This window comes from Genypterus blacodes, unplaced genomic scaffold, assembly GCF_046128005.1.
Source record: "Genypterus blacodes isolate CSIRO-AG114 ecotype Tasmania unplaced genomic scaffold, CSIRO-AGI_Gbla_v1 ptg000015l_1, whole genome shotgun sequence".
In the NCBI taxonomy this organism is placed as follows: Eukaryota; Metazoa; Chordata; class Actinopteri; order Ophidiiformes; family Ophidiidae; genus Genypterus; species Genypterus blacodes.
This window is the reverse complement of record NW_027466829.1, coordinates 3,816,068-3,837,045: the sequence shown is the minus strand read 5'-3', so window position 1 is coordinate 3,837,045 and position 20,978 is coordinate 3,816,068. Positions and strand designations below refer to the sequence as shown.

The 20,978-nt window shown below is 46.9% G+C and overlaps 2 protein-coding genes across 3 annotated transcripts; both read right to left on the bottom strand.

The window, feature by feature from the left end:
- Window positions 1-1,352: 1,352 nt before the first annotated feature.
- nr2c1 (nuclear receptor subfamily 2, group C, member 1) lies at window positions 1,353-7,244 on the bottom strand. 2 transcript variants are annotated; one of them, XM_076172053.1, is made up of 14 exons: window positions 7,138-7,244; window positions 5,513-5,644; window positions 5,096-5,329; window positions 4,873-4,951; window positions 4,614-4,793; window positions 4,378-4,528; window positions 4,168-4,264; window positions 3,823-4,007; window positions 3,344-3,497; window positions 3,104-3,225; window positions 2,821-2,963; window positions 2,515-2,652; window positions 2,329-2,434; window positions 1,353-2,210 (listed from the first exon to the last, which is right to left on the bottom strand). In XM_076172053.1, exons 2-14 carry the CDS (start codon window positions 5,582-5,584, stop codon window positions 2,039-2,041), a joined length of 1,833 nt encoding a protein of 610 aa, XP_076028168.1. In that variant the 5' UTR covers window positions 5,585-5,644; window positions 7,138-7,244; the 3' UTR covers window positions 1,353-2,038. The 2 variants fall into 2 exon arrangements, with proteins under 2 accessions (XP_076028168.1, XP_076028169.1); XM_076172054.1 differs by lacking the exon at window positions 7,138-7,244 and adding an exon at window positions 6,960-7,054.
- Window positions 7,245-7,880: 636 nt separating this feature from the next.
- On the bottom strand, window positions 7,881-19,117 carry LOC143017288 (FYVE, RhoGEF and PH domain-containing protein 6-like). Its single transcript, XM_076172041.1, has 21 exons — window positions 18,899-19,117; window positions 15,799-17,896; window positions 14,330-14,480; window positions 13,995-14,062; window positions 13,864-13,894; window positions 12,229-12,380; window positions 11,918-12,074; window positions 11,739-11,826; window positions 11,206-11,256; window positions 11,047-11,105; window positions 10,883-10,954; window positions 10,673-10,741; window positions 10,429-10,512; window positions 10,222-10,301; window positions 9,976-10,078; window positions 9,700-9,846; window positions 9,461-9,566; window positions 9,243-9,337; window positions 9,028-9,156; window positions 8,800-8,939; window positions 7,881-8,686 (listed from the first exon to the last, which is right to left on the bottom strand). Exons 1-21 carry the CDS (start codon window positions 18,906-18,908, stop codon window positions 8,650-8,652), a joined length of 3,927 nt encoding a protein of 1,308 aa, XP_076028156.1. The 5' UTR covers window positions 18,909-19,117; the 3' UTR covers window positions 7,881-8,649.
- Window positions 19,118-20,978: the final 1,861 nt, after the last annotated feature.

Sequence of the window (20,978 nt, the reverse complement as noted above, 5' to 3'; positions counted from 1 at the left end):
GGGCCTCGCTACCGTGACTGGCGCTTCTTCTTTGGCGCAATGCAAATGGTTGAGCTATGGAAACTTGTTTTTCGCTTTAGAGATGTTCTCCAACGTGTTCTCAAGGTGGTGCGTGTTTGTGCGTGTGTGTGTCAACTCTGACGCCATTCATGATGTCATTAAGAACTGCCCCGTGCTCATGCTGGACCCCTGAGCAACGCTTTGGGCAAGTTTGGAGGAACGGTGGACACTGTATTGACGTACATACATACACACATACACAGTACATACTCACAACACTTCCTCCAATTATAGTAGCATAGAAAATACAAAAACATGAATCCTGCGTCTGATCCATCCAGCTGTAAACACAAAGCCCATGTTGCATCACAAGTTGCTCAACGGACGCAACCAGTGCTTGTTGTTGCCGTGGCAGATCGCTGGTGAGGTTTCCTAACACACACGCTAAGACTCTACGCTGTAGATGGTGGTTCATGAACCTTAGTGAGGTGGAGCGAGGCGGTGATGTGAGAGTCCTGAGTTACATAATGAAGCTACTGGTCACCAGACAATGGACGTCTAAAAACAGCAGTAGCCGATCCCGTTCTCCTGCTCATCAAGCTTTAATGCTGTGTCAGTGCCTTTAATTAGCCCCGATTCATTCACTGGGTAACTACAGGAAAAGAAAGCGCACGGTCGCCGTCCTCTGTCCACCCTAATGAAACATTGATGGCATAATAACGTCTCGTCCCCGCAACGCTTCCACCTCCACGTCATCCCACACCAAACACAACAGGAAGGATACAGATTTTGCATTATTAATTCAAGAGGGACATGTAAACAATCTACTGATTATAGCAGCAGGTGGGCTGACACACACACACACACACACACACAGACAGAGGGAGTGCAGGTCAGATGAGGGAAAAGCCTCGCCGTGCTTGCCACAGGATCATACCAACCTGTGGATCATTGGCACCGATGTGTGAAGCTGCTTACAAACACCAGATTATCTCCCGGCTGTTATAAAGGGATGTGACTGGCAAAGGTCAAAGGTTGATTGGCTTGTTGTATTTGTTAACTGAAGAATGTTTATCCTCTTATTTCTGTGAATGCTCTGTTGAAGCAGCTGATCTCTCTAACTTACTTTTTCCCTTGTTTTATTTTAGATGGTGTGTTTATGACATGTTAGCCTACGCACCTCCAAACACACCTCTCCACTCTTCCTCACATGGGTACCAACACACACTGTAAACTGCACATTTGAGTCTCAGCTCCTGTTCAACACCGTCCACCTTCTAGCTCTCTGATTGGACACTGACATCCCCGGCTCACTGTCAATCAAAATGTGGCAATAATAATAATAATATGAGGAGGACATAAATAAATGAAATATGGTTTTATTTTCAAATGACATAACACCTTTCCATCTACAATAATTTGTCCAACAGATGGAATTAACAAATCACCTCTCGCTCCATGGAGCCGTGTGGGTGTGGCCTATATACACATACATGTATATACATATGAACTTCAGCTCCTAATGTCAATTTTTGACATGCAATGCAATCACCCTATCCTTTGGATTGGGGAGAAATAATATTATAATGGTAATGACCTTTTAACACCTGACAGGTCGGCTTTGCCACGCTTTTTCCTTATCACAATTAGAAAACAATAAAAAGTATCATCAGATGAGAAAGCAGTGGAAAACAAACGATCCTTTCAAAATACAAACATGATGTGCAGAACAGGAGGGTTTGGAGGCTTGGAGGCTAGGAATACTTTATACAATAAAAAGCACAAGCAGGTTTAAAGAGTTTGTTCCTGATCAATCAGCAGGTTTTGCCAGTAGGCGTCGGTGCCGCCGGCGTCCGTACCCCAGCCGTGCTGAGCTGAGCTGACTGGAAAGTGAGGCGTCTCCGGATTCCAACGAGTAGAAGCAAAGAGGGGAAATATTAAAATTCACACAGGCTGCTGCCGCGTTCTCTCACTGGCTTTAAAGTCCTCAAAGTCCAATGTTGCCGTCGCACACGACACAGAGCCAAGTGTGTCCGCGTCACACCCCGGAGACCACTTGACTGTTGTAATCGGTGGACTCCATCTTGAGGATGTAAGGGATGATGCTGTCGATCTGCACGTTGCCAATGAGCCCCGCGAAGAAGAGCTCCTCTGTGACTGCGGCGCTCATCAGCCTGAGGGCGGGGAGACGCAGCAGCAGCTTGGATAACCTGAGAGCAACCACAGAGGGAGGAGAAGGTGGAGTGGAATAAAGGCAGGAAAGATATCAACCCAAACCACACAAATGCAGCAATTCTCTTTGTGAGCGAGCATGATGTCACCGCTCACCTATAGGAGTCCTCTGGGTACGTCCTAGTTACGTAGTCCTGCAGCTCCATGTAGGCTTTCTCCTGGAACCTCTCGATCTGCTGGGTGTTATCTATGCCCGGGTGATCTAGAACATGCGAGTCAGAGTTTTAGCATATTTACAACATTTCAGGAACTTCAGTAAGCCGTGTAGATTGATCCACGCACCAGGACTGAAGAGAATGACGGCTTTGAGGTAGGCATATTCATAAGAGTCTGGAGACAGCTTGGACATGCTGTTACAGAACTCCTGCATCCTCCAGATGTGTTCCATGACTATCTTCACTCGGTCTGGGGACAGTTTGTCTTTGGGGGACAAAAAAAACGGAGCGGTTCAGAAGAAACAATGACATCAGAGGAAAAACAGAAAGAGCACAAGTGAAACCAGGAGAGCTGTTACTGTTACTGCTCTGGTGTGGTGAGAGTGTGTTAAGTGTGTTCTGCCTGCGGGGGCCGGCAGCAGAGCCCTCCTACCTTCCTGTAAGCTGGTCTGCAGATGGTTGATAATGGCACTTAGGATGGTCCCAACATTCATGACGTTGGAGCACTGAGCCAGACCCAGAGCAAACAGCTCATTCCAGCAGGCCTTCATCAGGTTGATATCATTGTCTTCACCACTGGAAAAGAAATTAAGTTTAATTTTTACTAATGACAGAAGGGAAAACCACAAGAGAAACCACATTACACTCGTTTCATAACTGTTGTGTAATAACACACACATCAGTATCTGAAAGAGTGTGCTGATGTAATGACTCACCCCAGGGCTTGAAAGGCAGGTATGGAGCGAGCCCAGTGCATAGAGAGGAACAGCAGACGAGACGCCGACTCACAGATGTAGTTGACATTGAGGTACTCGGGCACAGGCAAAGGCATCATGAGCTGAAGGAAACGAGTGGAGAGGAGGAGAGCGTGAGTGAAGACAGTGAGCTGTGGACTGTGAGCAGAGGACCCTGATCCTGCAGCATCAGGATCCGGGTCAGAGGCCGGTGCCGTTTACCTTGAAAGGGATGTGTCCATCAGAGAGTATGGGTCCCTCCAGCTCCACCACAGGACCGGACTGGTCCCCTGACATGAGCTGCATCGTGGCCTCTAAGGATTCTCCGGTTGAGCCGTCACCGGGGTTCAGGACCTTAGCCAGAGTGTCAAACGCTCTGGGGACAAACACAAACATGTTGCTCATCAAAAGGCTTCTTCTTGATGATTACATCACACACAGACATATGGGAGAACGGGACGTGACTCCAGGTCCCCATGACAGTCGGCTGAGATGGCACAGTTTGGACTGACTAGTAGCCGATCTAATTAAGTCCTTAAGAGCTGATTTAGAAACCACATGGCCCTGCAGGAAATTCTATTAGAGCTTTGTGACCTTCAGAATAAAGTCCCCCGTGCTCCTGTAGGTCTATATTTATTAACCTTTAAAGCTACTGGACGGGTTCAAAGCCTCTGGACTCTGTGACATGACGGCTCCCTCACCGTGTGATATCGCTGGCAGTTTGCTCGTCTCCTTGCATGTCCGTCATCGAGCCTTCGCCGTTGCTAAGCGTCTCAACTCCCATCAGGTCGTTGCCGCTGTCACTCGCCTCCCTGGTCTTGTTGAGGTGGGCGAGGGATGTCACAACATTTGCCAGCGTGCTGAGGTCATCCTGACATGAGTCATCCTGACGGGAGAGGGACAGGCGTCATTAGAGAGGCAAACTGTAAACGCTTCTCTGGCAGACGAGTGGAAAATACATTTTCTCTCTGGGATAAAAGTTCTTTACATCACTGCAGTCTGTCTCTTCTACTTTTAGTTATAATCATGTAGTTCTATCCACGTACCTTTTCAGGCGACGCTGGGATCAGGATGGTGTTTTCCATCTTGGAGAAGGGTTGTTGAATGTTGAGCAACATGCTCGACTCAAGCAATCTTGCAGACCTGCAGTCAGAGATTGACCATCTTTCAGATCAGGTTTGCATTTTATTCTACTGACACTGATCACATACAAAGAGCTCTAGATACACATGGATGTTCTGAAGGAGCATGTTTACCTTGCCGTCTCCTTGTCAGACACAAATGTGGGCGTGGCAGCCAGAGGGCTACACAGGTTCTTGCGGATGTAGATCTTCTCAGTTGAGGCTGCACAGTTGAGAGATTTCTCTCTGGTGGGCAGTTCAACTGGCTTCCTCTCACACTGAACCGCTAAAAGAAAGAGTAGAAACATTAAACCTCACACACGGCGTGCTTGTCCCAGCGTAGCCACATTGTGTCCATGTCAGCCTCTTACAGTCCGGCTTCATGCCCAGAGATATGCAGCGCTGCAGCCGGCAGTACTGGCAGCGGTTCCTGTGGAGCTTGTTGATGGCGCACTCCCCCGAGCCCCGACACGTGTACACCAGGTTCTTCCTGATGCTGCGTTTGAAGAAGCCTTTACAGCCCTCACAGCTGACGGCTCCATAATGACGTCCTGAGGGGAAACGGCAGGGTTAGGTTGGAGTGCAAGTGCAAATGGAATACTGTGACATGCAACTTGACTGAGTTCCTACCTGAGGCCTTGTCCCCACAGATAACGCAGTACTCCACAACTGCTTTGATAATAGACTGGTCAGCACTCTCAGTTACAAACTGTCAAACAAACCCACGCAATGTAGATATTCAAAACAGTGGCAGACACTACGACACCTTTGAACTGATTAAATATCGTCACACTTCAGTCATAACACCTTTCAATAACATGTTTATCTAAACTCAAAGGTTCCCGGCCCGTACCTGGATCTGCTGCCCGGCCAGTTCAGGGGAGGCAAACAGCAGCTGGTTCACACCGGAGCCATCAGGACCGGCAAGGATGACTTTGTTGGGCGAGCCTTCCTGTTTGGTCACGATCACCTTCCCACCCGAGGAGTAGTCTGCATTGGTTAGAATGAACTGTTGTTTCCCAGGCGACGACGGCTCCAACGCTGTGACGATCTGGATCTTCTGTCCTGTCTGCTGGTCAGTTACAATCTATACAAAAATAACAACACATAAAACCATAAGTGAGGGGAAACAGAAGACTGAGAGGAGCTACGTGTGCAAATCAAACTGTTACTCTTGGTCATGCTGCCTGCTTGTTGCTGATCTTGCATCTACATGTGCTACATGTAAAACATCATGTCAGGCTGCTATGGCAACAGGTTGTCACTTTACCTGGATCCTGTGTCCCAAGGCCATGCTGCTGTCTGCGGACACGAGCTGGATCCTTTGAGCTGTTCCATCCATTCTGATTGGACACTTAAGAACGTCACTGCTTCACATCAGTGCCCCATGAGGCAAGACCACCTGGAGAGGAGACATGTGAGTGCTTTATGTCTTTAGAACCTGGGGTCACTCAGTTTGTGTTTAGAGTTCAAATATTTCCTCCATTCTACAGTTTTGCACCCAATAAATTTAATGAATCCAAATGAACTCATCATTTTAATGAATTAATGTCAGGATGAACACTGAGTGGTAAAGAGCCGACACACAGCTTTGTTTGAATAAGACATCCACTTAAGCAATATGTATTTTCATCAAAACAATAAACAAAACAATAAATTAAAAATATTTATAATTTAATTTGATATCTAAAAAAACATTAAATACATGCATCTTTAATATTCTATAGTACAAACATTAAAATATATAATATCTATGACCTAATAAAGCAGACACACAGTCTTTTACAGTGCAATAACATCCAGACACTGAGTAACTCGTTTAATTAGGGCCGATCACAATGTAATAACAGGGCCATAAAGGATCAAATAAGAGGAAAGTGAGCTTCTTTCCTCCTCTGAGACAGCAATGTGCAGAAATATGAACACAATGATGAAGCTTTTCGTCGCTAACAACAAGCTACATCTTGAAGTCTTCAGATTACATTTCTGAACCTAACTTGAACAGAACGTAACTCTTTTAAACTCAGTATGATTGGGGGGTGAAACACAAACACATGTTGTGTTATAATGCAGCACATCAGTAACTGTGCGGCCTGTGCTAAGCAGCTAGCTTTAGCTCCGCACGGGACTTTAGGTGTGCTCCATATAAACACACCGCTTTAATGTCGCCGAAAGGTGACGACTAACGGGCGGCGGGGCTTTGGGGTCAACAGAGACAAGCTGAGGACAGCAGGCGATTTCAAATCGATACGGAAGATAAAGGTTATTCTTTTCCTGTGGGTGAAAGGTCAACATTGAAGGGTTAAAGCACGCTAGGGTTCAGGGCCCGTGAGTGGAGCGCCGCTGACAACTAACGGAACGCCGCTCCGCACAGCCGAGCTCAGCCCGCACACATCCCCACACGGGGCGTCTCAACCACCCGGCTAGATGAGCGACCACTCAACACGCGACAGTAAAGCGGCCGCTGTTTCGCCTCCATTTAAATCCAGTAAAGCAGAACTAAAGACGTATTTCCAGGCGTGGTTAGCAATGCTAGCACTGGCTAGCACTAGCTAACACCTACAAGGCTAGCTACGCAGGCTAAGCTCGTTAGCTAGCTAGCATGCGCCTTTGTGTTAACGTTGACGAATTGCTTCTAGCGCGTACACACGAACAAAAGGCAAACGGAATAATTATTTGGGACACAAACGCGGTGGATTCACGCAGACATGACTTACTTCCTGATGCTGTGAGCCGCCGTACGGATTGTTAAGTGGCTAACCGGATAGCTAACTGTTTGTAGCTAATGGCCGCCTCCCTGCTGCAGTCTGAGTGACTCTCTCCCCTCCCGCCTCTCTGCTCACTCGCATCTTAACACGAGGTAACCATGGAGCCGCGTTCATTCGTGTTTCTTACCTGTCAGAAAGCTGCTTGTCAGATAAGGAAAAGTCTCCAATAAATGTATATTTTCACAGTTTGCTGCAGTTGGTGGGAGGGTCAGAGTTCGTGACCTTTTTTTTCATCAGAGAAACGGCTGCTGCGCATGCGTAGTCGGACAGTCCCGCGCATTAAGACAGACCTGATCAAATCCGCTCCATTTCTCACAATGATGTCATGTCAGCTTTATAACATGATTTAGATCAGGAACGACCTCCCCTATATGATACCTGTTCACAAACAATGTCTCTCGTAATGTTTTTGTCTTTTGTAAGTCTTAAAAGCATTATTTCCCCCATCATTACACAATAATAAACCATATGACATAATTTGTACCCCCTCCCCTTTGTCTTTTCTTTTCCCCCTGGGTCTCCTTTGTGTGTTTTGCCACAGCCCATGATGCACTTTGCAACTGCTGCTACAGTTGAATGCTGTCATCCTGTACAAACTGCTATGAGCTCATCATACTAGTAGCACTGATGTAATTGGAGTCGCCACGGTTACATTGTCTTGTCTTTTCAACAAACAGTATCTTAGCTGGCTGTCGCTCTGATTCTTCTCTCTTTGCCTTCATTCACTTGCACGCCACACCACACAGGCGTTTTCTTCAATAAAGATATTAAGCAACAAAAAAAGTGCATAACAAGCTTATCAGTGTACAGAAGCATGAATAATGTAATTTAACTAACAAGTCCCTTGAGAAACCATTTAAATGGAAGAGTAAATCATCATTAGTTCCCGCTTTGTAGAGTTGATTTTGACAAAATGCTCAGAAAAACAGTTTATTACATTGAAACAATTTAAACAGTAAAAATGATTCATTGTAATCTGATTTCTTTACATTACGTTTCATTTACACCTATATTTACAAAAGAGCCACAATTCATATGACTTAAGTGCAATAAATGTGTTATAGTTAATATTCCCCTGATATTAGGAGTCCTGTGAAGCAGAGAAAAGCCAAATTTATCAGGTGATCCTTCATTCACAACCAAGTGGTCATCTTGTGTCACAGCAAACATCCAAAACAATTCTGAGATTATGAAATAATTATTCCCAAATAACAAAAACAATACAAAAAAACACTGATTTCCATTGATCACTATTATTTGGTAAACACACTCATTACACGTGTAGATTATGAAGTAACATAGATCAATAGCTGGCTGGAGAAGCAGCAGATCTGAATGAGACAGGCGATCGAGGAGAAACTTCTAATCTAAAAATGCCACAGATGATTGATTCCTCATCAGCTGGTCTATTGGTGATTCCCAAAATACAAAAAACGGTATGAATTGCTTCGACTCCCACACGCGTGCTCTATAAACACAGTAGAATGTAATTCAATCTGATAAAAGTGATAAAATGTTGACTTCATTTTCAGTTTCAGTTTAATGTTTCAGCTGGCGTTTGCTGGGGAGCTCTGAGGTAAACGGTTTCAAGGGTTAACATCTTCAAGCAAGGATGAAGTGAACAAGCTGTCCACAGACACTAAAGCACCGTGGCTTCTTTGAACGAGTCGATCCATCTGTGAAAAGGAGAAGATGCATCACTTTAACAGCTGCACAGCCACGACCTCAGTGCTATTATTAGTGCATTATTATTATTATTATCTAACATAAGGTGGCCTTGAGTCTGTACCTCTGGGCTGTTTGTACGTCATCAGCTTTGAAAATTAAGTAAAGTGTTTTTTTGTGGTACAGCTTGAATTGCATCTTCTGAGACGAATCCGTTTTCAGCACAAACCCAAGCAGAGGCTGACTCTCCAAGGCCGCAACATCCTGCACAGAAACGGAAACGAAACATCTTAGACTGACACTACATCAATCATCAGTGGTTTGGTTATTGTACGGTGTGTGTTAGCCCTACCTCACTTGCTGCGTACGTGTACAGGACTTTATCTTTGATGACAAACCACAGCCTCTTGGCCTGTTTCTTGATGCCCTTTGACCTGTGCAGGTACCCACTCATGGAGGAGTTGCCTGTGCTTGCAGTCACCTTAAACAAGTCAAACCAGCAAGATGAGATGTTAAGATATCCGATCATCAGGCTGTGGTTTCTTCACAGGACAGAGCTTCACTCACCTCTTTGAGGGCTGCCGGGATCTTTTTATGCTTCCTGGTGAACGTAAAGGCAGACTTGTTGCCGGGAGACAGAGTTGCCGATTGAGCTTGTTCACCTGTTAGAAGTCAAACGCATTTCAAACAGAGAACAGGAGGAGTGCATGTGTCTTGTGTTCACTGATGCACGATGTGTTCAGGTTTCACATTACAAACAGTACGAGCAAAGAGGCCGGACTTACTGGTTTGCTGCTGGAAAACATTGAAACACTGGTCACACACCCGTGCTAACTGGTTCTTTAGATACTCCAGACAGTGTTTGTTGGATGAGCAAGACTGGCACACCACCTGAAGGCATCACGAAGCAGAACAGCATTATTTCCACGTCTGTATTCAGATGCATATATCTGATGAAGAATGGTCCTTATGTGATCTGAGTTTCTGCAGGCTCAGGGTACTTCCTGTCCCTGCGTCACCTCACCTTTCCGCACGCACGGCAGTGGTGTCGCCTCCATGTAAGAGTGAACTCACAGGTGCAGATCATACACATGGTGGTCCGTGGGTCAGGGATCCATATGGGGGCTTTGGATCCCAGAGGAGCACCACTGCCCAAATCCGTCGATTCAGCCTAGATATGAGAAAAGTAAATCATTGAACTTTATTACTCACTGCCTTGAAACTACTGCATGAATGTTGGCAAAGGACACACAGAACATCACAAACAAGAGCACAGGAGGTATTTTCTTCACATCCTCACCTCCTCTAGTGACTTTCCAGGTATGAAAGTAATTTTCTTCCTGGTGTAGTCATTGATCGCCATGGAAATGGCCTCCAGCCATCCATCTCGCTCTGTAGCAGAACTACATGAAGAGGACAAAAGGTGAGACTACACACCTACTGAACATCCCACCAGCCTCCAGCTTGAAGGGAAAACACAGCCTGCTACCTCTACTATGAAATGAAAACCAAACAATCCATTTTGTGGTGCGATGCAGATAATTACCTGGCAGAGAGAATGAAGGAGCGTTCCACACTCTCAATATTCAGCTCGTTCTGATAGGCCTCCTGACTTGGTTTGCTAACCTGTAATTATTGTCATCGCGAGAACAGACGGTGGCGTATAAGTATCTTATGATTACATACTATACATGTGTGTGTGTGTGTGTGTGTGAAAGTGATGAGTACAAGAGCAAGAAAGCTAAGCTCTCACCTTCATCCCAGCCAGAGACAGCATGTTGTTGAGCTTAAACTGGCCTGACTGGAGGGGCGTGGTGTACATCAGCACATCATTGAACTGGAGAAAGTGACATTAAAATGAGTGAATTGACTAAAAAGAAGCTTGTGGGCGTCTGTCTGAGTCAGAACTGAGACATTCTGGTCGAGTTACAGGTTAAAGGTCCAAGACAGAACGCACAATGATGTTACAATGTTGAGCGAAGGGGGAGCTACTGTACCAGGAAGAACATTCTGGGCTGCATGACCTTTCTGGACAACTTCTTCAGAACGCCCTCTCTCAGGAAGATCTGCAGCAGAAATCATGATCATGGAGATTATTTCTATACTTCTTTGACTCCTATAACTCATTTCTAAACATCTCAAATAAAGATCTACCCCATGTTAATCATTAATTAGTCAGAATCTGAAACAGCATGAGTGGACTTTACCCTCCCAGGCTGGACAATCTCATGTTGGCGGTTCAGCCTGCACTGCACCTGGATCAGCTTCTGGAAATTATCCTGAGAAGAAGTGAGACCATCTAGTTGAGCTGCGTGTTTCCTTCACATGTAAACTGAATCAGGCTGGTGGTCAAACGTAAACAAGCTCTCACCCCTTGTTTCATGATGTCGTTAGCATGATTGGCCACTTCCTTCACGATCCCAAGAGCAGCTGTGTGAATGAAACAACAACAAGGTGGATGTTGGATATCTATGAACACACTAATGTGCATTGAGAGACCTGCAGCAGAGAGAGAATCCTCTCGCTTTACCTTGTGTGTCTTTGTAATCCACCGAGTCTGCAGGCAGATTTTTAAGATAATCTGAAAATACAAACATTTCAGCATTAGGATCAACAGTGATGCTGGTGCGCTGCGTTAAAGGCACTCAGTGTTCTGTAGTAAATTCCTGGAATGGAATCTGAAATGTAAATCCGGGACACATTTACATAATATCATTATACAAGAGTGACGTGAGCAACATTCTTCACATTTTAGTCCTGAACTGATCTGCCCTGATCCAGACGCACATGAGCACTAAAGCTCAAGAATGTTAAAGAGTTTATTATTATGTCACAAAAAGATTGTGGCCGTATTTAAAAAAAATCGGATTATACGGCAACAAGGAATTTCTATTGTTTTGCTGTCATGGACACAAGATGGCAGCATGGAGCCAATAAGGCGTCGCAGGATCATCAGGCAGCTACAGTGTGATTCTAAAGTTAAGGTATCAAACAGTGAACATGATTGTGCTCCCTGTGTCATGAGTCTTTGTGTCTAATGTTGTGAGAATGTTTTGGAAATACCTGTGAGCAGTAACTGATACTGTGGAATCCTCTGCACCGGCTTCAGTAAGTAATGCTTCAGAGCCAAGTTTGCACAACGCGGACTGGCCTGGAACAAAGACGCAATCAGAAGTGACACACTTTTCACAAACACACACACAGATAGAGAGAGGGAGAACAGGTCGAGCGAGCCTCCTTACCTCAAATTCTCGCACCACGCTGCCAAACGCCGGGTTCTTCTTGCTCTGCTCTTCCAGTAAAGCCACATTCTTGTCAAACTCGCGGATGTAAGTGGAGTACATCTTCAGATAAGGACCTTTCTTTACAAAAATATCCGCCAGCTGAGCATTCTCGTCCCTTTGAAGAGTGACACACACACAGAGAACACACAAAAGTCACCTCCTTGAGTGTGTGTGTCACATGAAATGGCATGACTCTCTTTAAGCACAGGTGCACATGTGGAGTCAGCGACAGTGATCGACACACTAGAGTAAAGATGATGTTGTGTTACCATTGGGCCACTCTCTGCTCCAGCTCTCTGAGCAGGTCGTAGTTGAGTTCGTAGAGCTGCGGGAGGTTGTAGAGGATCTGGTTCAGAATCCGCTCTTCAATCACAGGCTTCCCGCTCTGACGAGATGCCTTGGACACGGCGTCTCGGAAGTCCTGTGAGTCAGACGGATGAGAGGTGGTGACAGGTGTGACAGACATACAGAACCATCTCATGAATGCAAAAAGGAACTTTTGCTGAACTGGTTTCTGTAGAACTGGTTCCCTCTGATTCACTTGTATTTTATTATTGTAACTGATAGATATGATAGAATAGAAGGCTGAGAACACTGCAGCACCGTCTCACCACAGCTCACATAAACAAAAACAACACAAATTCCGGGAGATGCAGGATTAATGCTGACCCATCTCCTGCACACAAAGCTGTGCAACATTAAGCCTTCTAACATTTCCAGGACCGCATGAATCACAGAGCCTGAAGGCAGCGTCTGTCTTTGAGGTTTACAGGGAAAAAGTGCCAACAGAGCGCTCCGGTGGTTTCCATGTGTGATCTCCTCCTCCCACTTACACGGCTGATAGTGGAGGAGGTGAGTAATATGGAAAAGGTCGCGCAAAGGCGCCAGACAAAAGAGTTTGTTTCATGTGATAACGACGCGGAAGGGAATGAAGCAGAGTGTTTGTTGGTAATATCACGTTATCTTCAGCGGAGTGAACGAGCGCCGAGTCACCTCAACATTCCAGCGTGCACATTGTGACCCTGTTATGTCATTTCCTGTAGTGAGCCGCAGCTTCCTACCCCGAGGAGGCATCAGCAGTGACTCAGCACGTCTCATCAACTTAATGCCTCCAAACATCTGCCCATATGTTTGTACTCAGTTTACGTTTAGTGCAGAGGAGGAAGGAGAGGAGAAAAAGGACTTTCAATTCAAAGTTGTTACTGCAAAGATCTGATGAAGCTCTATCAGCTGTAAACACACACTCACTGCCCTCCACACCCACGGGTCCCTGCTGGTTATTCTTAACTTCATCATTCTTCCTCTTTCTCCATTGTGCGTACGATGTCATGATTTAATCTTACATTTTGGTCCCAAAATAGATCCGGTGACTTTTTAAAACTATTTCTCAAGACAGCCGAATATTTCTGTCAAGTCAACAATTTCAAATCTATCCCATAATAGACGATCAATAGGTTCCATTTAGATCCAGATCAGTTTGAGCTTATTATGATAAATAAAACAATTAAGCCCGATTACTGCATTAGATTCTTTCTCTTTAGGTCGGTGTGTTAACAGAAGGAGAGGACATTGATCTGGAATTGTTCTGCCCTGGTGTAGATCCAATCAGAGGTGGCGTTGCTTAGTGCACCACCCGAGTCCAGACAAACACACTGCGTTACTGTCAGGCCGCACAACCGCAGAGCGTCTGGGGGGAACCGCGTGGAATGTGAGGGCCAAACGGAGGGGAGTCGCGTCCGTACGCCGCCCATCCTGCATAATCAAACACATGTGGAGGATTCTGGCTCGCACCGCCGACCTCACACCACATAAGATGGAGTCTACCGAGCAACACGACCTCAGCTTCTATCTCAACAAGTTTGCTCGTGTAGTGATGAAATGTGGGTGAAATCTGAGGGACTTACGATGTGAAGCAGCTTCAGCACATTGACAAACCTGGAGAAGAAAGAAAGAAGCAAATCAGTGTTGAAGCAGCTGTGGTGGATGAGTGAAGCATTAGAGTGACGCAGAGAAGAATCAGATTGGGTTCTCTTACACACTCTCCGAGCTCATGATCTCTGTAGCAATGTGGTGGATCTTACTCTTCTTCGGGTCTCTCTGCGTCTGAAACAGCGATAAATCACAGTGAATGATACATTTACACAAAGAGAGCTTCAGGCTGTGTCCTGGCTGCAGCGTGGGCTTCTACATTAACTTAATCAAAATGACTGAACTGAGTGTCAAGAGAGGAAGAGGAATGTTTCCCCCTGGACCCGGGCGACCACGTTATCTGTTAGACCTTGAAAAGAACAAAACCTGTGGCTCGATGTTACATATTGCCGAGCGCGATGAGGAGGTGCAGCCATAAATCTAACGCCGTCTGATTCTCACCGCCTCCTCCTCCTCTTCCTCCTCCGGCTGCTCCCGCTCCCCTTTGCTGGATGTGGAGCTGCGATCGTCATCCTCAAACGAGCTGCGATCAGTGATGTCATCGTCTGATGTGCCATCATCCAGCTGTGCCAAGTTGCCGTTGACAGATCCTCTGTCAAGACAGAAAGCGTGATGTGTGAGACAAAGAGACACACACACACACACACACACACACACACACACACACACACACAGACTGGAGTGTGTGAGGAGGCAAGGGGGCAAAGTAAGGAGGAGGTTTGGAAGGCATTGGTGTGTGTCAGCAAACTGTAATCTGAAGGAGAGAGACTTTGTGACAAAAACAATTTAAAAAAGTGTCCGCGCAGCAGAAATCTAACAGTTCCTGTAGTGAAAGAGTAACATCCATGAAAAAGAAAACAGGAAGGGAGCACTTGAGACGGCCGGGAAACCTTCTGATGATAATCATCAACACGGTGATGTAACACACTCCTGCTGCAGCTGCTGGCCTTGGGTCAGCAATGCAGTTTGGCCCAAACAAACACAAACACACAACTCCACACGAGTCAACACCAGTAACCTTTAAACGAACTTGACACACACGTACCTGAAGGCCACACGAGGCTCATCACACTCACACAAGCAGGGAAGCTCTTTGAATGTGAAAATATGGAAACACCCAAAGCAAAACTGCAGAGAGAGAACTGGGCCAAGAAAAGCAGCAAAACCACTAATGCAGTGAGAGAGAGTGTGTGTGTGTGGTGTTAACACACTATGGCCTGTCTACAATAGCGGCTGTAGCTCAGCGTTCTGCTTTCTGCCTCCAGCTCAACGTGTCTCTAGCATGTGATGGCTGCACGCTTTGATTAACGCTAAGCTGCTGTACTCTGTAACTCTGTAACTCTCTGTTAATCTGAGATCAGATCACATTTTTCAAATACCAGCTGACTTCTGCTCACTTGACATTGAGATGAAATGATAATTACAAACCTTTCTCCTACAAATATAGAAACAAAAAGAGTTCCATTAGAATCTAGAATGAATAGATGCCTGTGGGCCCGAGGGACAAACACCAAACACCACACACACACACACACACACACACACACACACACACACACACACACACACACACACACACACACACACACACACACACACACACACACACACACACACACACACACACGCATTAGGCCTGTTGAGCCTTGATGTTAATTACATGGCACACACACACATTGTTGCCCTCCTCAGCTATATGGATTCTAAAGAATGGAAGAAGCAAATTTAACAAGCTATTGTTATAAAATCCATAATTATGATGGCGAGCGACGCAGCGACACCAGACCAGACCACAGTCCCAGCTTGAGCCACAATACCAGTCTGACAGGAAATGTGTGACATACGACGTGATGATGGAGCTGGGCTGTAAACACTGACACAGACACAACATGAAAGCCTCCATGGTCTACCTCTCAGAGCTCAGATGTTTGTGCTGGAGCTCCGGGTTCCTCTGCAGGGGAAAATAAGGCTCCTGCTCCTCGTAGATGTTCTCGTCGTCGTACATATGACTCTGCCAGGCTGGAGGCTGCGGGGCCGTCAGAGGCAGGTTCACGTAGTCTGGTATCTCCTCGTAGTGAGAAATGTTCTCGTAGTCCTGGTCCTCATCCGTTCCGGGAGAAAACTCGTCTCCGTCCACGCTCTGCTCGATCCCGAGGTGCGGGCAGGAGAGTTTATGTTTGGCTTCCGCCTGGAAGTTCAGACGCTCTCGGCTGCTCTGATGGTCTCCGTCCAAACTCTGTTCTGTGTCCGAGCTGAGGCATTCGGCTGACTGGCCTCCTTTCATCATTAACTTGGGCAGCATCTTCACAGAGAGCTTCAGGTCCAGCAGTTTACGGAAAGACTTCTTCCTCAGTCCCTCAGAGAGGACAAGGTCAGCAGAGGAGAAGGACTTGGCTCTCTGTTTTCCCAGGATGGAACGAGGAGGTTTCTTGGTTTCGGGCGACCCCACAGCTGGATGAAGGTTATGGCCCGTGTTCTCATCAGGGATCTTCTCCTTCAGACCATCACTCTGGGCATCAGGAGCCTCTCTTCTCTCGTTACCTCCAAACGTCTCCTCTTCCTTCTCCTCCGAGGATTCCTGCTTCAGCATCTGTGCCATGAGACCGCTGTGTCTCTTGGGCTTTGTTGGCGCCACCTTCACTGCTCCATCCTCCTCACACTTGCCGGCGTGTCGGCTGAGCTCCAGCTGATGGAACAGAGTGGCGGGATGCAGATAATGTGTGAGGTTGCTGTACGCTCCCTCCTCCTCCTCCTCCACCTCCTCCCTTCGTGTCTCCTCCTCTTCCTTCCCTGACCCTTCGTCCTCCTTGTCGACCGATATCTCCATCTCGTAGACGTTGCAGTCAAGGCCCAGGTCTTCCTCCTCTACATCCTGCGTGAGCGTGAGAGGGGCGGAGGCCGGTGACCTTTCAGGTGCGGACAGGAAGGGTTTCTTCCTGGGCGGGGGGGGCGGCGGGGGGAAGCCCCTCCTCGCGGCAGACAGACAGGGCGGCTGCTCGTCTTCGCTTACAGACGTGCTCGCCGCTGGAGCAGGTGCGCTGACAGACAGGGACGAGCCGCTCTTCCTCTCTGATGACACCTTCACCTCTCTGACGTTGATACCCGCCTCCTCTCGGCTTACAGGCTCCTCGCTCTGCTCCTCAACCTTTTCCTGCCGACTCAGCACAGCTTTCCTGGGCTTCCGCAGTACAGGGACAGGGACGGGCTTCCTAGGGACTACTGGGAGTGCCGCAGGTTTAGGCTGAGACGCAGCAGACATGAGATCAGAGGCCAGGGGGTCGTCCTCTGGTCCTCGCCCAGCGGCGCTCGGCGGCGTCACATTGCCGTTGGCCTCGTCGCTCCACGTCCTGTGAGGCAGTGAAGGCCTCATAACTGCACTGTAGGCGTCCATGTTTGTGTTCAGGTTTCTGTCTAAACTCTCTGCCGTCGCCTCGACCTCTGGGGGAAGTTGATGGTTTGTGCGGTGGGTGTTGGCGTACGTCGGCGGGATGCAACCATTTTGTAAAGGATTACCGTTCATCACATGACACTGAGCCTCGCCCGTCCTTTCTCCACGGTTACCCAGAAGGCTTTGGGTTCTCTGGGGAGGCTTTCTGTAATCTCCCCCTTTACCTTTGAGAGATGTTTTCCCGTCTCTCTTCTTCTCTGTGTTGTGGAGACACAGGCAGTTCTCTTGGCTACAGAGGCAGATGGGAATAATATAATCCCAGTCTGGTTTCTTGTTCTCTTGCTGTATTCCATTTTTGGAGTTAAGAGCACCGATGCTCTTTGGGGTTTCAGTTACAGATGTGCAGTAAGGGGCGAGCGGTTTGGTCGTCACGGTGGCGGCGGTGGCGGTGGTGGTGAGTTTGGCGAGGCACGGCTTGGGGGCCAGGACTGGTTTAACCCTCTTGGGTGTGCCGGGAGAGGGGTGAGGGACGAGGTCTCTCCGGGGGGTTGAGGGAGACGGTCCAGGTCTCTGAGGTTGGATCAGCCTGGGTTTGGGGGCGAGCGGTGGCTTCTGCATGGCTGAGGAGAGAAAGACAACACAAGGGTTTGATTACAGGTGTGTAGTCTGCAGGAAAGGCGTCAAAACAAACTGCATACAGACTTTTGTAGCTGCAGAGGATCAGGCAAAGACGCTGAATACAAATGTAAAGATTGACACATTGCTTTGGTCCTTTTAGTGACGATTATGGTTTTCAAACTTCACCACAAAAGTATCCTTGTGATGACATAGAGGTCAGATCTCCTGTCTTTACACTCCCCCCCCCCCCTCTCAAGCTCCACTGACAACTGACATGCATCACATCTGAAGTATGTAAAAGCTTGTGATGAGCCTGAGTTGTTACCAGATGACACGTTGGATGCTTTTCCTCTCTGCGAGTACAACAGATGTCAACTCTTTAAATCTGCTGTGCAGCGTTGATCCTCACACAGTGACAGCTTAGCGTGGAGCTCTTGTAAAGTGCCTCTCACTGTGGGGTTGAACATCACATGGCTTTTGTTTGCCTCTTTGCACAGTAATCCAGCAAACGGCCCAGAAGGCAGGCAGGCCAGAGGAGGAGCAGAGGAGGAGCAGAGGGGGGAAAGTGCCACAAGCAAGACGACGCAGACTCACACTGTGTCCCCAGAGTCTGTGGTGGACCAAACAGCAACACGCTGACATGCTGACAGGAGTGTGTGTGTGTGTGTGTGTGTGTGTGTGTGTGTGTGTGTGTGTGTGTGTGTGTTTTCCCCCCTCAGCAGGAAACCACTGCTTCATTTTGGCCTTATTTACCTTCATCAGCAAGCCACAGTTTGACAGCGAGCATTCTACAAAACCAATTAAATGTAATTTAAGGATTTTAGGACACAAACAACCACTGACTGACTAACAAGCAGGGAGAGACTGAGTGACACACAAGGAAGAGGAGAGAAATCCGAGAGTTTTCACCTAATGTGAGACGTTGTGTTAAACTTCCTCTGTCTAACAGCTCTGAGCGGATAAATCACTCTACAGTCGGAATCAACTCGTAGTCAGGCTCTTACCTGAGTTCATGACTCTGCTCGGCTCCAGCTGTCATAAATCAGTGCGGGAGAAACAAAACATTCTTCATCTCCGGCTGAGTTTCTCTCGTCGACTTTAATTAAATGAATATATAATCGCTCCCTTGTCCACTCGGCTCTTTTCTGCGCTTTTACGCGGAGCAGCACCGGCGCGTCTGTTTGTTGTCCATTGAGACTGAGCGCAGCGCTGCAAATAGCAGCTTCCTCTGTGTGTATACACACTGTCCGCTAGGGGGCCTCAGCGGCCACAGATGGTAGTGAATCAAATCCTAGGAAAAAGTTGAAACTCTGTAAAAATGAGTGTCAGAGCTTCATTTGTGAGGGGAAAAAAATTGAAAAATGAATGGAAAATGTTGTTGCGCTGTGTGATGCGTGTGTAAAAGGATCTACACATGTGACCGATTACATGAGGAGGCCCCACTTTTTCACAACAACAGATCTTTCCAAGTGCAGCGTCATCATCAGTGCTAATATTAACATCAGTGGAGTGAAGAAGTGACACACACACACACACACATATGAATGGAAGCCGCTGGGTCCTGTGTGAGCAAAACCCCGTGAATGTTTGAGGAAGTAAAACTTACAGTGCATCAGCTGCGCTTTCGTCACATCCGCTATGGAAAAGAACAATCAGGAAAGTCTTCATATACAGTATTTATATCATAGTTAGTTTAACAGAGATCATACTGGTTAATGAGAACAGACACCATTCACCTCATGGTGTCATATAAAGCCACGGTATATTGAAATGACATCATCGTATTGTTACATGGCATCACTTGTGTTAGGTCGATGACATCACTCTGTTAAGTTTAAGTGTCTGTTCAGAGAAATTGGAGAGGAGTTCTTTATTATATCTGCTCATCTTTACACAAAGCATCTTATACACACACACTTCCTATAGATATTTACAGGAGGTAAGATGCAGTGGCTCATTATGCAGAGATCACAGAGGCTTTATGATGGACCTTAAGACCCGCCACATCTTAAGAGTTGCCAAAGGCATTTTGAATCTTAATCACAGATTAGTGCCAACCTGCCCAGGAAGCCATGAAAGTGATCTCCTTGCACTTTAGCTGAAGTTGACACTCTTTTGTAGTTTCGTAATGAATAAAAACTTACTGATGTCATCCTGTCACATGATGGATCCACAGAGCTACGTGTCTCTGTGATGAAGGCAGGGCTCAGGGCCGGCTGGTCAGAGAGGAGGCAGCAGACGGGTAATTCCATCACATCTTGCTGGATGGAAAGTGCAGCACAGTAGAAATCAGAGGTGGTCAATATCTCAACAAATTACAGGAAAAACAGCAGCACAGCATCCAAGTGCAGGGATTCAATTTCAAATGAAGCGTTCATTCGTTCCCATCCTCACTGGACGTCTCATTCTGTGGGATCTTATCAATGCTGGATCTTGAAGCAATTTCAGTGTAGGAACATCTTCATCTCAAATGTAACATCAGCCATTAACTAGAGATCAAAGTTGAATCCTTTTTCTTATTTAGTATCGCTCACTGTAATGTGTGAGAGTGACTTTGTGCTCCTTGTTGTTAAAGCCCAGCCACAGTGGCGATAGCGTGGTGTTACCTGAGCTGGTGGGAGGCTCAGGGCTCATCTGTAGTCTCCCCCTGCTCCTGAATATTTGCTTGCGAAGGTCCTTGCCTGTAACTACGGCTAAAGTAAAGCAGCTTCCCTCTGATGTGCATCCATCTCAGAAACAAGGAGACTTGATGTTGTATGGAACACAAACACCAGAGGACAGTGGGTCAGGCAGAGGGCAAGAATAGAAATGATCAAGCATGATTCCTGCACCTCCCTCTGTCTTCTGTTTGACCAGATCCTAATATACATTTCATCTTACTCATCAAAGGCCGGACTCAAATTCAGAGCTGGCCTTTTGCAGAGAAGTCACATCATCTCTCACTGCCTGTCAGCTTTTTTACAATATATGTGTGTATTTGTGTGAAAGGGCAAAAGCCTCACTACAGTCTTCACCTCCGACCTCCTGCACTTCATACATGCAGTGCTGCCATCCAGTGGGTCATGTGAGTAATACAGGAATGTG

What these genes read in the sequence shown, in the direction of transcription:
- nr2c1 (XM_076172053.1), bottom strand. Translation starts at nt 5,584, where the DNA reads ATGGATGGAACAGCTCAAAGGATCCAGCTCGTGTCCGCAGACAGCAGC. An exon ending in TCCCAGCGTCGCCTGAAAAG is followed by an intron (nt 4,008 to 4,167) that starts GTACGTGGATAG and finishes CTCTCCCGTCAG; the next exon opens with GATGACTCATGTCAGGATGA. An exon ending in CGTCATTCTCTTCAGTCCTG is followed by an intron (nt 2,435 to 2,514) that starts GTGCGTGGATCA and finishes CGCATGTTCTAG; the next exon opens with ATCACCCGGGCATAGATAAC.
- LOC143017288 (XM_076172041.1), bottom strand. An exon ending in GGATTACAAAGACACACAAG is followed by an intron (nt 11,106 to 11,205) that starts GTAAAGCGAGAG and finishes TCATTCACACAG; the next exon opens with CTGCTCTTGGGATCGTGAAG. An exon ending in TCCCGGCAGCCCTCAAAGAG is followed by an intron (nt 9,157 to 9,242) that starts GTGAGTGAAGCT and finishes GACTTGTTTAAG; the next exon opens with GTGACTGCAAGCACAGGCAA.